At 44.2% G+C, this 15,143-nt stretch overlaps 2 protein-coding genes across 3 annotated transcripts; one reads left to right on the forward strand and one right to left on the reverse strand.

The window, feature by feature from the left end:
• The first annotated feature begins 34 nt into the window (after positions 1-34).
• LOC123515540 (ATP synthase subunit alpha, mitochondrial-like) lies at positions 35-6,059 on the forward strand. The gene is given in 9 exon segments (XM_045274256.1): positions 35-514; positions 1,952-2,057; positions 2,637-2,765; positions 3,282-3,446; positions 3,449-3,476; positions 3,855-4,147; positions 4,620-5,104; positions 5,222-5,366; positions 5,477-6,059. Coding segments are annotated over 9 exon segments (1,650 nt in total). The 5' UTR covers positions 35-448; the 3' UTR covers positions 5,710-6,059.
• Positions 6,053-14,253, reverse strand: LOC123515541 (twisted gastrulation protein homolog 1-B-like). Of its 2 annotated transcripts, none has more exons than XM_045274258.1 (5): positions 14,055-14,253; positions 10,973-11,201; positions 10,516-10,716; positions 9,888-10,098; positions 6,053-7,433 (listed from the first exon to the last, which is right to left on the reverse strand). In XM_045274258.1, exons 2-5 carry the CDS (start codon positions 11,199-11,201, stop codon positions 7,301-7,303), a joined length of 774 nt encoding a protein of 257 aa, XP_045130193.1. In that variant the 5' UTR covers positions 14,055-14,253; the 3' UTR covers positions 6,053-7,300. The 2 variants fall into 2 exon arrangements, with proteins under 2 accessions (XP_045130193.1, XP_045130192.1); XM_045274257.1 differs by lacking the exon at positions 14,055-14,253 and adding an exon at positions 13,597-13,966.
• Between the last annotated feature and the right edge of the window lie 890 nt (positions 14,254-15,143).

Here is a 15,143-nt window from a genome sequence, read left to right on the forward strand (position 1 = left end):
AAAAAGTGAGAGAGAGAGAGAGAGAGAGAGAGAGAGAGAGAGATTTATTACACAAATATTGATCTAAACAGCCATGTAAGATTTCCATTCACAAATACAGAACATCTTCTTTCTTGATGATTGACACCCCAGTAACGCCCCAGACTGATCAGCCGGCGTAGCTGTGAGGGGATTAAATAATTGGTTCATTTCCAACTTCCACCCAGCAGACGACATCCGAGCTCCGCATCTCGCCACAAAACGAATTAGGCGATTTATACATGAAAACAGTATTAAAACATACCTAATTATTACTAAAACCGCATAAAATAAAAGTAAGAGTTAGTTTAGGGTAGGAAATACTAGAATTACACTCGGAATAGGGAGAAAAAGCGAAAAAGAGCTTTGAGGGGAAGGGACGTGTGACCGGCAGGGTGCAGTTGACTCCTCCATCTTAGACACAGACGAGATGGCTCTGCTCTCTGCACGACTCGCCTCCTCCTTGGCGCGCCAGCTGCCCAGGACAACCTCCCAGGTAATGCCACAAACCACTGATGTCTCACGTCCTGCCCTATCTATGTAGGGAATTATATTAAGCGAGGAATCAGGAATATTGAGTTTTTCTTAGCTATACTCTTGTGAGCCGGCTGAAGTGAGCTGACCTGCCTATGTTCCCCGGTCAGCTGTTCCCCTGCCGGCCTGTCTATGAATCTCTCCCTGTGTGAATATACTAGACGTGCCTTGGTGTATGTGCAGGGTTGATTGGCAGGGTGGCAGGGAGGAGTGGTGTGCTGAAATGTTGAAATGATTGGAATATTGACTTGAACCTTTGCTAAGTGACCGGTTGAGTTGTGAATGTGTGTATGTGGTGGTCTTGTGGTGTGTGTGTGTGTGTGTGTGTGTGTAAGAGGGAGGACTAGTGCGGTGTTTGGGTGTTACATAGACTGGTAAAAGTATTAAGTTGTCTTGTAATATTTCTTTGTGACCGGTTGGCTGGCTGGTGAAGTGTTGGTGAGAGAGAGAGAGAGAGGGAGTGGAATGGTGCTATGTGTGTTTCGTTGTATTGGTCATGGCAGTGTTGAGTTGTCATGGGGATATTTGGTGGTGGTGGTGGTGGGGATTGTACAAATAACCTTATCTTACCAGAATCAAGTCACAAACATTTTATTCTCCGTATATGAAGGAAAATTGCAGTGCATGAATCGGCTGCGAAATTTAACGAACTAAATGATTAATAATGCCCAAAATGTAACGCTCCGGTGAAAAATGCTTGTTAGATTAACATTGTCTGTCCTGTGTGTTGTATGATATGCCTGGGGGAGGAGTGGTGATGCTGGTAGTGGTGGTGGTGGCGGTAGCAATGTTGTATATGTATTGGTACAGTGGTAAGGTGACGATTCACTGACCAATTTATATATTTACCTGGTTTTATTTGATTAATTATTCTGTATTAGGTTAACAGTATTTTTCAAGTGCAAGATTGGAAGAGTTTAAGAAGAGATGTTAAGACTAAGAGTAATTTTAACCCTTTCAATACTGGGACACATTTTTACTTTTAGATTTGTGCACGATTAGACCATTTTTTTGACATTAGGAAGGGTCTATGGAGGGCAGAAGATTAATGACCAGAGTCTTTACTATTTTAATCCCCCACATAAGTTTCTGAAGCTGTATAAAACAACAAAATTGTAAGCAGAATGAATATACTGTAGAAATGTGTCTTAGTACTGAAGAGAGTTTTGTGAGAAGTAATGACAAAGTATTTTTCAAGGGCAAGATTAGAAGAGTTTGTAAAGAGATATAAAGACTAGGAGTATTTTTCAAGTGCAAGATGAGATGAAAAGTATAAATTAGGAGTATTTTCAAACTACAAGATAAGAGTTTGAAAAGGAAAGTATAAATTAACAGTATTTTTGAAGTGCAAGATGGGAAGAGTTTGAGAGGAGAAGTATAGAGTGTGTGTCGTCCCCAGGTTGCCAAGCTCCTGCCGGCTGCTTCCATCGTCTCCCGCAAGCTCTCCACCAGCAATGTCGTGGCATCGGCTGAGGTCTCCACCATCCTGGAGGAGCGCATCCTGGGTGAGTCCTCCTGCAGGTTGTCTTTTTTGCGGTCGTTACATTTTCTTGTTAATATTTCACCTTTGATTTTGTTTTGAAGAGCATCAGGATGTGGCCGGAATTATTGTGGCTGTCACGACTATTAATGCATTTTCATTTTCGTATCTTGTGAATATAAGTTAAAAAAAACCCATCTGAACTCATTGCATTCCAGAGTGTTGTTGAAAATACTTGCATATCACAATCTTACTAAGGTATTTGAATTTGTTACTGAATCAAAAGCAGAAATTAGACTCCACAGTAGGGTAGATATATAGCAAGTCTATTCTTTGCTTGAGTTTTTTAAAGTTTATGTAAGGCTGTTAGGAAGATGATTAGCAGAGGAAGAGGAAGAACTGGTTATATCATTTGGTTACCTCACTTGGTCAACTAGTAAGGAAAATGAAGTGTAGGAGAGCCAACTGATGCTGATGTACCAATTCAAATAGCTCTCACTTTAACGTAGCACTCTATAGCAGATTGATAGTGTATCATAAGCAGGCAAAATACATGTTAATAAGTGGATAGTGAGAGATTGACGTGTAACTGAATATCCGACAGGCGCTGCCCCCAAGGCCAACTTGGAGGAGACTGGTCGTGTACTGAGCATTGGTGATGGTATTGCCCGTGTCTATGGCCTCAAGAACATCCAGGCTGAGGAGATGGTGGAGTTCTCCTCAGGCCTTAAAGGTGAGTCTGGGTAATGGGACTCGAGATACACACCCATGTGTTCAGGATCCCTTTGCACTCATCGTGGCCGTTTCTTTAGACTACTGATGATTTGGTGGCTTCTTGACCCCTTCAGTACCATGATGCATTTCCATATTCATTCTGCTTACTGGTTGGTGATTTTATACAGCTTTGGAAACTTGTGTGGGTATTAAAATAGTGAAGACTGGCCAATGATCTGACCTATATAGACCCTTCCTGATATAAACAAAATTCTGATCATACCCTAACTCAAATTGAAAATGTGGCCCAGTACTGAAGGAGCAAGACTTTAGTTGATCATAGAGAAATCCTGTTTATCTAGAGCTTATTGAAAGAAGTTGAGATGTGGACAGGTGTTTCAGAATATGGGCCATAATACAAATTGGTTCTCTCAGGTATGGCTCTAATATTGGAACCCAACACCCTAGTAGCCATAATATTCACTGCCACTTTGGCACGGAGACTGTCGCTAGGTAATACAACCGTTTCTCGCAGGTATGGCTCTGAACTTGGAACCCGACAATGTTGGTGTTGTGGTGTTCGGTAACGACAAGCTGATCCGAGAGGGCGACATTGTGAAGCGTACCGGAGCCATCGTGGACGTGCCCGTCGGTGAGGCCATCCTGGGCCGTGTGGTGGATGCTCTCGGCAACGCTATTGACGCAAGGGACCCATCACTGGTGGCCAGAGGTGAGCAATGAGGCTGCTGTCCTCTCATGGATGCATTTCTTCAAGTCTTGAAACTTTGTGTGCAATTGATGGTGTCTCATTTTCTTTATTTATTATTTAATCATCTTTATTTGTTTATATCTGTGATTAAGATGTTCTTTAAGTGGCATCTCAGGAAGGACAGCCAGAACGGTTTTTCTATATTATATTTTTGGCATTATGATCGTATTGCCATGCCTAGTATTGCTAAGATTGTCATGTGGTAGTTTTGGTAGGAAGGGTAGCTCTATTACACTTTTGGAATTGATTGTATTAACATGGTATGCTCAGGTCTTGGTTGGAAGAGTATCAATATTACATTGTTTTTGGCAAGGCAAATAATGTGGCATGTGCCGGCAGGGCTCGTGTGGGAGTGAAGGCCCCCGGCATCATCCCCCGCATCTCTGTGAGGGAGCCCATGCAGACCGGCATCAAGGCTGTGGACTCACTTGTGCCCATTGGCCGTGGACAGCGTGAACTGATCATTGGAGATCGTCAGACTGGCAAGACTGCCATTGCCATTGACACAATCATCAACCAGAAGCGTTTCAATGATGGCGCCGAGGAGAAGAAGAAGCTGTACTGTATCTACGTTGCTATTGGACAGAAGAGGTCAACTGTTGCCCAGATCGTCAAGAGGCTGACTGATGCTGGTGAGTTTTCAGTGCTGTTTTTATGAAACTAGTTTGAGTCATTCTTTGATATAGTATTTGTTTGACATATGCTGCAGTTGCCTGTTGGCATGTGCATGTAATTGTTGGAAACACACATCATAATGTGATTATATTTCTTGACGACATTGTGATGGAATCTCGTAACCCTTAAAGTATTGTGAGGCTTTCCCTGCTACAAGTACCCTTGTCCTGCATGTTGGAAGTAAAGCTGAAGAAAAATGAAGCATGATTTGTGAACACTGCCTGCCCATCAAGAACAGATGCACCAACGAGCCATCGCATTTCCTCATGAATGTTGGTGTTCGCAGTGGTGCTAGAGCAAAAAGAAGAATCTTCGTGTTCCCATGACACTTGTCATTCTACAAGATTTTTCACACAATGTGTGCATCTGTGTTTTGTGTGCATGTATTGTAATATATTGTGTTTACTAATGATGGATGCTGGTTTCCAGATGCCATGAAGTACACCATTGTGGTGTCTGCCACTGCTTCCGACGCTGCTCCCCTGCAGTACCTGGCTCCCTATGCTGGCTGTGCCATGGGAGAGTACTTCCGTGACAATGGCAAGCATGCCCTCATCATCTACGACGATCTGTCCAAGCAGGCTGTGGCCTACCGTCAGATGTCTCTGCTGCTGCGTCGTCCCCCAGGCCGTGAGGCTTACCCCGGTGATGTGTTCTACCTCCACTCCCGTCTGCTTGAGCGTGCTGCCAAGATGAATGACACCAACGGTGGCGGCTCCCTCACTGCCCTGCCTGTCATTGAGACTCAGGCTGGTGACGTGTCTGCCTACATCCCCACCAACGTGATTTCCATCACTGACGGACAGATCTTCTTGGAGACTGAGCTGTTCTACAAGGGTATTCGTCCTGCCATCAACGTGGGTCTGTCTGTGTCTCGCGTAGGCTCAGCTGCCCAGACCAAGGCCATGAAGCAGGTATTGGAGTGGTCTTCGTTGTTGTGTTCACCGGTTGAAGGAGCCCCTGATAATTTGAGAAGAAAAGCTTAATTTTTTGCTAAAAAGGTAAACCATAACTCTGCTTTATACTTTCAGGTTGCCGGCTCCATGAAGCTGGAGTTGGCCCAGTACCGTGAGGTGGCTGCCTTCGCCCAGTTCGGCTCTGATCTTGATGCCTCCACCCAGCAGCTGCTGAACCGTGGTGTGCGCCTCACTGAGCTGCTTAAGCAGGGACAGTATGGTGAGTAATATCCATTTTTTTTTGTTGGATTCTTTCTTTGTCCATTAGTGCCAATAAGGAATTTCAGTTTGATGCCAGACGACACTGAAGGTGATGACATTTTCTTATAGTGCCAATGGCCATCGAGGAGCAAGTGGCAGTCATTTACTGTGGTGTGCGTGGCCACCTGGACAAGCTGGACCCCTCCAAGATCACCAAGTTTGAGCAAGAGTTCATGGCCATGATCAAGACCAGCCACCAGGACATCCTCAGCAACATCGCCAAGGAGGGACACATCACCCCGGACACTGATGCCAAATTGAAGAAGATTGTGATAGACTTCATGGCCACCTTCCAGGCTTAAGCTTATTTATGGAGAGGTTGTCTGTTAATTGATGGCAGGAGATCCACGTGTTCCCTCAAAGTGAGAGAATGGACTCTATTTATCCCATGCAGTGTCTGGAAGTGCTTGATACAGGGGAATGTCTTTATTTCCTGATGTATATATTTAAGCCAATGTCAATATTTCAGAGGATCAGCTCTGAACACCCTTCTCCCTTTACATTTCCATATTTTTTAATTATTATGGAGGTAGCCACGTTGTATATAGAAAGTTTATTGTCCCAAAAATCTATGCCGGAGTTTAAAAGTAATTGTAATAAAAGTGGAAAATTGTGTAGAGGTTCTCCATAATAAATAAAGGGACCTTTTCTACTTGGGTATCTTTTACTTGTTTTCAGCAGACCAGTGAACATAGTATGTAATGGTACAGTATTGTGAGCAAAGGATCATGGTTAACATTAACTTGTATGAACAGTTTGACTCTCTCTCTCTCTCTCTCTCTCTCTCTCTCTCTCTCTCTCTCTCTCTCTCTCTCTCTCTCTCTCTCTCTCTCTCTCTCTCTCTCTCATATTTACATGTATTACATCTTTTGACATGACATTTTGTGTTTTTGGCACATAACAGAAGAGCATTCTATGGTAACCAATGGCAGTGTGGTCAGTCTCTGTATGTGGAGAATTGGTTGGTTGGTCCCTGCCTGAGGTGGTGCAGGCAGACCTCTACATAGTCTCATGCCACATCCCAGACCCTGCTGATGCAGTAACTGTCAGGATGTGGCTGATGGGATATGTGGGTATTCTTCAGTTACTCAGGTTTTTCTTGACAGAATTAACTCTGGTCCTTGAGATTACCACTTCTGAGCACTGACCACAGGGTGCCATGAACATTTTTTTTTTTAGGTTTACCTAATACTACTTGAAAGCTGACTAAACAGGCATCAGGTGTTTTATTTTTTGAAGGTACTCATTTGAATCTATTTACAATACATAAGTCCTCCTTTTAAGTCTTAAAAGTAATTTATATAGAAGTATGTCTTGAATTAATGCTTGAAGCATCTATTGCTTTAATACTGGGCTAAGCAAAGAAAGATATACAGTAAGGTAGTGTGGTTTTGTTTGAATAGCTAATCTTACTATATTCTATTTATTATGTTTTAGTGGTGGGGCCTGGTGGCACTTTGATATGTACAATACAATGCTTGCCTCTAGTGAAGGGGCGCTAGTATCATTTGTCTCACTGCAGCTTCGTAATGTGTTGGAAAATGCTTTTGTCACCCAGCCTCTTGGGATCAGTGTGGTTCAGTGCTTGCCTCAGCGAAAGGGATTCAATGATGGTGTGGTGAGAGGCAGGGTTCAATCCTGGCAGTATGCTTAGGAAATGGTAGGATATTTTAGGGGGCTGTTCAAATGCACCACTATTTTTCATCTCCTGCAATGTATGTCTGGGTGGCAGCGAATGGGTAAATTTAAGTGAGTTTGATAGCATTTATGTGGTAACTGCAGGAAGCTACTCTCATGTTTCAAAGTCTGACTTTTGGGTAACTGCTGTGGTGACTTGAGTATTTGGATGACTGCCATAATGGCTGAGACTCATGTATCGTGACTTCTTGGTTCTTACACGTCTTCAGAGTCCACCACTCCCTGGGCAGCGGGATCGTCGAAGGGTTCACCGTTGCCAGCAAGGTACTGGTCAGTGAGCAGGTCATTGGCATCGACGTCCTCTATTATTGTGGAACACTGGATGCACCTGAGGTGAGAAACAAGTAAATACAGTGGAGGGAAGTTATGACTACTGGTTAAGTATAGTTTTCAGATTAAGTATTGTTTAAAGGTATTTCGATGCCCTGGAGTAGCCATATTCATCCTTTTCAGCAAGACAACCAGTGTGAGCTGTGTGAGTAAATAACAAATAATGGCTGCCTATATAGTCTTTTGGAGGCAATAAGATGGATTTGAGGTTAGACCGTTCGAGCTTTAACCATGCATGACACCTACAGCTGTCCCACCAGCACTCTGAGGCACTAGGCTATATCGGATGCTGGTGTCTTTATTGCATCACTCGCATTCATATTATTATTAACGAGGGATAATAGATTATTTGTGTTTAATTAAAGCATTAGTGTGTGTGTGTGTATGTGTGTGTGTGTGTAGCCTATACACACTTCATTTATTTATTTATTTTATTGACCACGATTCTGCAAAGTAAATTACAGTAATGTTAAATATTCTCTTCAAATGGAGGAATTATATAGCAAAAAGTTATTAACTGCAATCCAACACACGCATGATGTAAGTGAACTACACTATCTGAAAGTACGATTTGTTATAGGGAGACACACTACTCGAGGACGAGGTTCTGCGGCTGAGGCAGCTCTCAGCCACTCTGATCGACAACCGGCCGAGGATGAGCCTGTTATCTTTTGGGTGTTGTAAACACTACACACGACCTACAAGCGATAAGAAGCTAAAGAGGTCAAAAGAAGGTTGCAAGTAAAGAAGCTTTGGGTGCAGCAGTGCTGCTTGCGTGGGCCGCGTGCCATGGTGTGCTAGGAAGAGCAAGACGGGTGCGTGGCGGCATGTCAGGAGAGTGTCAAGGGTAACCACCGTAACCAGGAAGAAATATTAGTAACATTTGAGAGAATGACCATCATCCCACTAGTGAATAGTTGTGTAAGCCTAGTTACTAAGAGATCAGTAGAATATCCGTGTTGAAAGTAGCCCATAACGCCGCCAGTGAGCAGTGACTTCACGATCATAAAAAGGTGTCTTCTTTTATTGTGATCCATTTCAGATCACTGATCGTGTTCTAATTACTTCTCGATCTGGATTTACCCTGATCTGAGTGATCCAGAATATGATCTGGATGACAGATGGATGGGCCTTGAGGAGGGATACAGGTTATAGTGTTGTGATGAGACAATGGCCTCTCATACTTGGGTTAAAGCAGACGACGCTTACTGAAGCTGCCACAGATACCTGGTGGCGGGCGAGACTACTTGGTTTGGATAGAGGTCGATGTGTGTGTGTGTGTGTGTGTGTGTGTGTTTTCCATTTATGTAAGGGGGGAAACTGGCCATGACAAATAAAAAATAATAAGAAAAAAACAACAACAACAACATTTAATTCCCGGCCTGCTTGCAGGTCAAAGGGTCAGCCGAAAGAAAGGGACAATTGTCTTGATACCTCCCTCTTGAAAGAAGCTACTCAAGTCGTTTAACAGTAATGTGAAAGCTGTCTCTGCAAAATGACCGCGTTACAGGGATTCCTATTGTGACACGTACTGTGCTCCCCTCAGGACCACATTGATGTAAACGCCCAATATATTATTTAAATTTTGGGTTTATAAGCATCTCACTGAAATAGAATCCTTGAAAACTTTACCTTGAACAAACTAAAGTAATTAACCTCCAAACCAGGATCTTTATCTCTGAAACATTGTCAGCTTAATATTATAAGTATTTAAAAATTTGCCGATCCTAGAATTAGAATAAAACCTGACCGAATTAACCCCTTAACTAAGATCTTGACCCCAAGGACTCCTACGTGCGATTATATCACACTCACTTCAACATTACTGATGCCTTGAACACTTGCCGACCCAATCAATGAACAACCAGTCAAAATACGACGAAATGTAGCACATGATGAGATAAGGAATTGCCGCATGGAAGATTTTGTTTACTATAAAAACACAACCCCCCAGCTGGGAAAACATGAAAGGAAGACAAGAGATAAAAATGTTTAATGATGACGGACATATAGACATCATCAGTGTTACATTCCTCACTTGACGAGAGATGACGATGATTATGATGGCATGAAAGTGGCACAATTGTCACCTGCTCTAATTGGCACTGTACTTGGCGAGAGATGATGATTATGATGGGATAAAAGAAGTGCCAGAGTTCTCACCTGCTCTCATTGGCACAGTATTTAATGAGAGATGATGATGATTATGATGGGATGAAACAAGTGCCAGAGTTCTCATCTGCTCTCGGTGGCACTGTATACTTGAGGAGAGATGACGATTATGATGGGATGAAAGTGCCAGAATTCTCACCTGCTCTCATTGGCACAGTACTTGACGAGAGATGATTATGATACGGTGAAAAAGTGCTACAATTCTCACCTGCTTTCGTTAGCACAATACTTGACAAAGACAATGATTATGGTGGGATGAAAGGAGTGCCAGAGTTCTTACCTGCTCTCGTTGATGCCATAATTAACGCAGCTGCTTCCCACACACTCGCAGCAGCCATCGAAGAACCAGCGATAGGCAGTAGCTCCAGTAGATCTGCATGTCTCCTTGCACTTATTGCCGGACATGCATTGCGACATGTACATCACGGTGCAGTTCATGGTCACTTGGTCGATCTGTGTGGTGTCCTGGGAGTTGTCCACCAGAACCGCGCCTTCCTCGTGCGAAAGATTTATTGTTGTTACTTCACTTACCCTCTCTCTCTCTCTCTCTCTCTCTCTCTCTCTCTCTCTCTTTAACCATAAGACACCCTTAGAAACCTGTATAACTTCAAGTGAATCCTTTGGAAATGTAATGAAGGTATGAAAGATTATTGCTGTTACACGTAGGCACACACACACACACACACACACACACACACACACACACACTCTCTCTCTCTCTCTCTCTCTCTCTCTCTCTCTCTCGAACTATAAAGCACCCTTAAAAACCCGTATAACTTCAATTAGAGCCTTTCGAATGTAATGTAGGTCCGGCGCAGAAGTGTTTGAGAATATGGTTCCTTGAAGGTCTGCATCCAAGCAGTGTGTGTCTGTCGCACGGAACAAGCAAAACCCCACCTCCCACTCACCCAACTTATATCTGTTCTTGTTCATGGTAGTGGCGTCGATGTCAGTAAGGTCCACGTCGATAGGGAAAGTTATGGAGGTCCAGCGGAGGAGCATGTCTTTTTCCCCGGTCAGAGCCTTGAACATGTGAGGGAAGGGCTCAGGAAGGTCGCCCACCTGAGAGTCTGTCCTATCTAGCACCTGCGCTCTCGCCTCGCACATTCCTGCAAAGGGTAACGTTGTTAATGGCTGGCTGGCTGCATGGCTGGCGTGGTTCTGGTGGATCGTGCTTGTGTCACTCTGAGAACGTCAACAAAATGAAGAAGTGAGAAGGAGAGCCGTGACGGGATGGAATGCATTACGAAAACTACAAAAATGAGATGGTTTGGTCACGTAATAGGAAGAGAACATCAAGAGCCGATTGAAAAAGGCTGGAGAAAACCAGTTGAGGGATGAAGATCGAGGGAAAGACAGACTCACCGAGGCAAGAGCAGCACTCGGTGTACAGGTAGCCCAGGCACTTGGCACAGTCGCGGCAGCAGGTGCAGTTGTTGTCTGGGGACCTGGTGAGATCACACTTGCATGCCTGGGTCAGCATGCACTTGCTCACCATGCTAGCGCACACCACCTCGTTGCAGGCGTGGCAAGTCCAGGCGCCCAGGCAGGCCATCACCACCACCATCACCCACGTGGAGGCTTCCCACCGCATCTGTAGAGGAAAATTTCCGTTAAGACGCTCAATGAAGACTATTTCTTCCTTAATAATTACACTGTCTTGTCTGGATTTCCTGTTTATTCGTTAATCTACTTGTATATATATATATATATATATATATATATATATATATATATATATATATATATATATATATATATATATATATATATATGTTACAGTTAATACGTATAATCAGTTAATATGTATATTCCCTGAAAAAAACAGTTAATACATATATTACCTGTTTCACTCAGGGAATATACATAATACCTAAAAATTTCAGTTATTATACATATTACCTGAAATGTGGAGGCATTTTTTATACATATTTCCTAAACTGAAAATTGAAGGGGTGAAGTGAAAGCTGTTGTCACTTGTATGTTCACTCACTCTCCAATAGGCCTATGAACAATATGACTATTGACTACTGCCCTTTGTGAGTGTGGCAGTGGACCAGTTTTGGTGCAGGAAGTGGTTGGTATATGGTTGTTCGCAGTATGAGTAAAAGCATCACGTATCTTTCTTAGTTGTGAGCTAGGCACAGAGAGCTGGTTATGTGCTTCGCGATCGGGAAGGCAGTTGGTTAAGTAGCGAGAAAGAAGGAAACTCGAAATAAATGGTTCGAGACTATGAACCTATGACTGAACGGAACACACGGCAAGTCGGCAACTGGGCCTCAGTGTTACCTACGTTGTTGATGTGAACGTGTGTAGACTTTGGCCTGCCGAAGGTAAGGAATATATTTGTTACTTATAATTATGTTATCACTACCGATGTCCTCCCTTTTCTACAAACGTTTTACAAGTATCTCCGTGATAATCTGGAAGGACAAAGACTAATAATAAGGTCGGTGTGTGTGTGTGTGTGTGTGTGTGTGTGTGTGTGTCGCCAGCTCTTGTCTACCTACATAAGGCTGAGGGCCTGACCCACTCTGATGTCATCACTAATATAGCCAATATACCCAAACCTTCCGTTCTAGATGGGCTTGACTCATCATCAAGTGAGAGACCTTCTTTATTTATTTCTCTTTGTTTCAGTTTGACTTGTGATCTGGGTAGTGAAACCTTCTAAGTCTCTGATTGTAAAATGGATTCTGAAGCCAGAAGAGAGCAACATTTTGTGGAAGAACTAAAAAAGTGGCATAGCAAAAACAAAAGAGTGCTAATTATACGTGATGAATATTTTGAAACAGTAAATGAATTAAAGGGCAGTAGTCAATAGTCATATTGTTCATAGGCCTATTGGAGAGTGAGTGAACATACAAGTGACAACAGCTTTCACTTCACCCCTTCAATTTTCAGTTTAGGGAATATGTATAAAAAATGCCTCCACATTTCAGGTAATATGTATAATAACTGAAATTTTTAGGTATGTATATTCCCTGAGTGAAACAGGTAATATATGTATTAACTGTTTTTTTCAGGGAATATACATATTAACTGATTATACGTATTAACTGTAACATATATATATATATATATATATATATATATATATATATATATATATATATATATATATATATATATATATATATATATATATATATATATATATATATATATATATATATATATATATATATATATATATATCAGACATGTTTATATCAATCTGGTTAAGAAGTCGGTCTGTCATTGATTTACTTAAAGTGGCTTGCTCTGCCTTCAGCTTTTTCAAACACTCGCTCGCTCTCACTCAAGGTCAGATGTGTTTCATTAGTGAAAGTGTTTGGCCGGGGCCGTACTGCGCGGGGCGGACAGACGGGCAGGCGGGTAGCCTTCAGGCTGTAGGCGACTGCCGTACTGTCAAGCAGTGTATCACGTGTCACTGGTCACGAATCACTTCCACGTGCAGTTCTTCGCAGCATGTTATTGACGCGGGTAGCGTCTCGCTTCAGCCAAAGTGGTGCAGTGCGATACTCGGCTGTGTCATCTCAAGGGCATCTTACTTGCTGCTACTTCTTTATTTTCCTTGTTCCCTATCAGCTGGTGACCAGTCCTGTGTGTAGGACAAGATCTGTTGTCAGCTTTACTCAGAGTCTTGAAGTACAGCCATGTCATTGAGCTCCCTTTTCTCTTATCTATTCCAGTTTGAGTTCCCGGGCGCGCGCTGGACACTCCCAGGGGCGCCGCCATGCGTGGCCTTCCGTGGCGAGGTGAGTGGTGGCCAGCGGGAGGGGAGGGGGACATACAAATAATTTATGCGGAAGCTTACGTACTTCACATTAGAATTCCATTCATCTTTGTGGAAAAAGGAGCACCCGTAGCCAGGTGTTGATGTCTTGACGGGACGGGGGTTGCCGTGAGAGGCGGGGCTCACGACGACCAGTCCTCCAGCACGTCCACTCAGGGGCACCTGTAACATCGTAGCTGTTCTACTTTACCTTGACTGGGAGCTGTGGCGGGGCGGGACGTCTGTAGGTTATCTGTGACACTGTGTTTGCTTGCAGGCTTGTTGGACGGCCTGACGGTAGGACAGGATGCAGGGAAGGCAACACGAGGATGGCAGCCTGACGGGTAGGCCTCGACAGCACGCCTTCTGGCAGCAGAGCGATGCAGTGTGGCTCTCGACCGCAGGTGAGTCCAGCCAGCCAGCCAGCCAGCAGGTCCTGAAGGGCATGCGGGGTTGCCGTGCCGCGCCACTGCATTTTCATGAATTTTTATGCATACTTCCATTATCTTGCGCTGATGGAGGCTTTCCTCATGGCCATCCACCTCACTGCCGCGCTCAGGCTCTCCTCGGGTGAAGCACTCAGAAGCAGCCACCTCGGTCCTGAAAATGTGAGTGTGGAAGTGTGTGGCATGGCGGCGGTGAGTGAGAAAGCCCTACTAGCAGACTCACCCTGCTGCCTTGTGCCCGTGACGTCACCAGCCACCGTGGGTGGGGGGAAGGGGGATGTCCACTGCTTCCTAGAGAGAGAGTTTAATGTTCCCGCCAGAGGAAGCGTGTGATCCGCTCTTCCATAATTCTGCGTTGGGCTGCTTGGGTGCGAGTGTTGATGAGTTTGGATTGGGGATGAGACTCGTGGTGGTGGTGGTGGCGGGCGGTGGGAGCAAATGCGTTGAGAGGGAAGGGGCGGCAAGGTTAGGAGGAGGGAGCCTGAGATGGCTAAGAGACCCTGCGCTGCATGTTGATTATGCGGGGTTTACATTTGCGACTTTTCGTGTGGCGATGAGATGACGACCTCAAATCGGCACAAATCGTAGCGATTTGTGTCGAAATATCCGTTATATGTGCGATGTTTGACGATCATGTGATGACGTCGTAACTTGTATGGCGACCTCATACCGAGATGTGACGACTTTTGTGGCGACGTCTGACGACTTCATGTAGCGACGTCGGTTAGGGATTATTTGGAAGTGTGACGACGTCGCCGCATTTTTACGCTGTGACGACCATGTGACGACTACTACGACTTTTGCGACCGAGGTGACGACTTTTGTGACGACCTCGGAATATTTCGGGAGGGACTTCCTTCTGCAAATTTCAGGAGTATATATATATATATGGGGGCGTTGCCCTTTGCAAATCACAATCCTCCTGACCTCACAAGAAGATGGACGAGAACAACAAGTACCTGGTTGGCCTCCTCCTTGCAATTGCTGCCCTGTTGCTGCTGTAACGTCTCGTGCGCCGCCCCCGTCAAGCACCTCCTAGACGAAGAAGAAGACCTAGAGCACGGTGGGCCCGGCAATGGCTTCTAAGAAGAGAACTGTATGGCGACTACGACAATCTGCTTTGTGAACTCCACAGGGAAGATCGAAAAGGCTTCAAGACGTTCACAAGAATAACACCGGCCTTCTTCGAGGAGATGGTTGAGAGGATCACACCAGTGGTCATCAAGCAGGACACAAAATTGCGAAAGCCTCTCCCAGTTGGACTCAAATTAGCTGTGACACTGAGGTTCCTGGCAACCGGCAACTCGTACAC

The sequence above is a fragment of the Portunus trituberculatus genome, chromosome 39, assembly GCF_017591435.1.
Source record: "Portunus trituberculatus isolate SZX2019 chromosome 39, ASM1759143v1, whole genome shotgun sequence".
NCBI lineage: Eukaryota > Metazoa > Arthropoda > Malacostraca > Decapoda > Portunidae > Portunus > Portunus trituberculatus.

What these genes read in the sequence shown, in the direction of transcription:
- LOC123515541 (XM_045274257.1), bottom strand. Translation starts at nt 13,866, where the DNA reads ATGAAAATGCAGTGGCGCGGCACGGCAACCCCGCATGCCCTTCAGGAC. An exon ending in CGCCACAGCTCCCAGTCAAG is followed by an intron (nt 11,202 to 13,596) that starts GTAAAGTAGAAC and finishes TTTCCTCTACAG; the next exon opens with ATGCGGTGGGAAGCCTCCAC. An exon ending in TATGGCATCAACGAGAGCAG is followed by an intron (nt 7,434 to 9,887) that starts GTAAGAACTCTG and finishes TTCTCACCTCAG; the next exon opens with GTGCATCCAGTGTTCCACAA.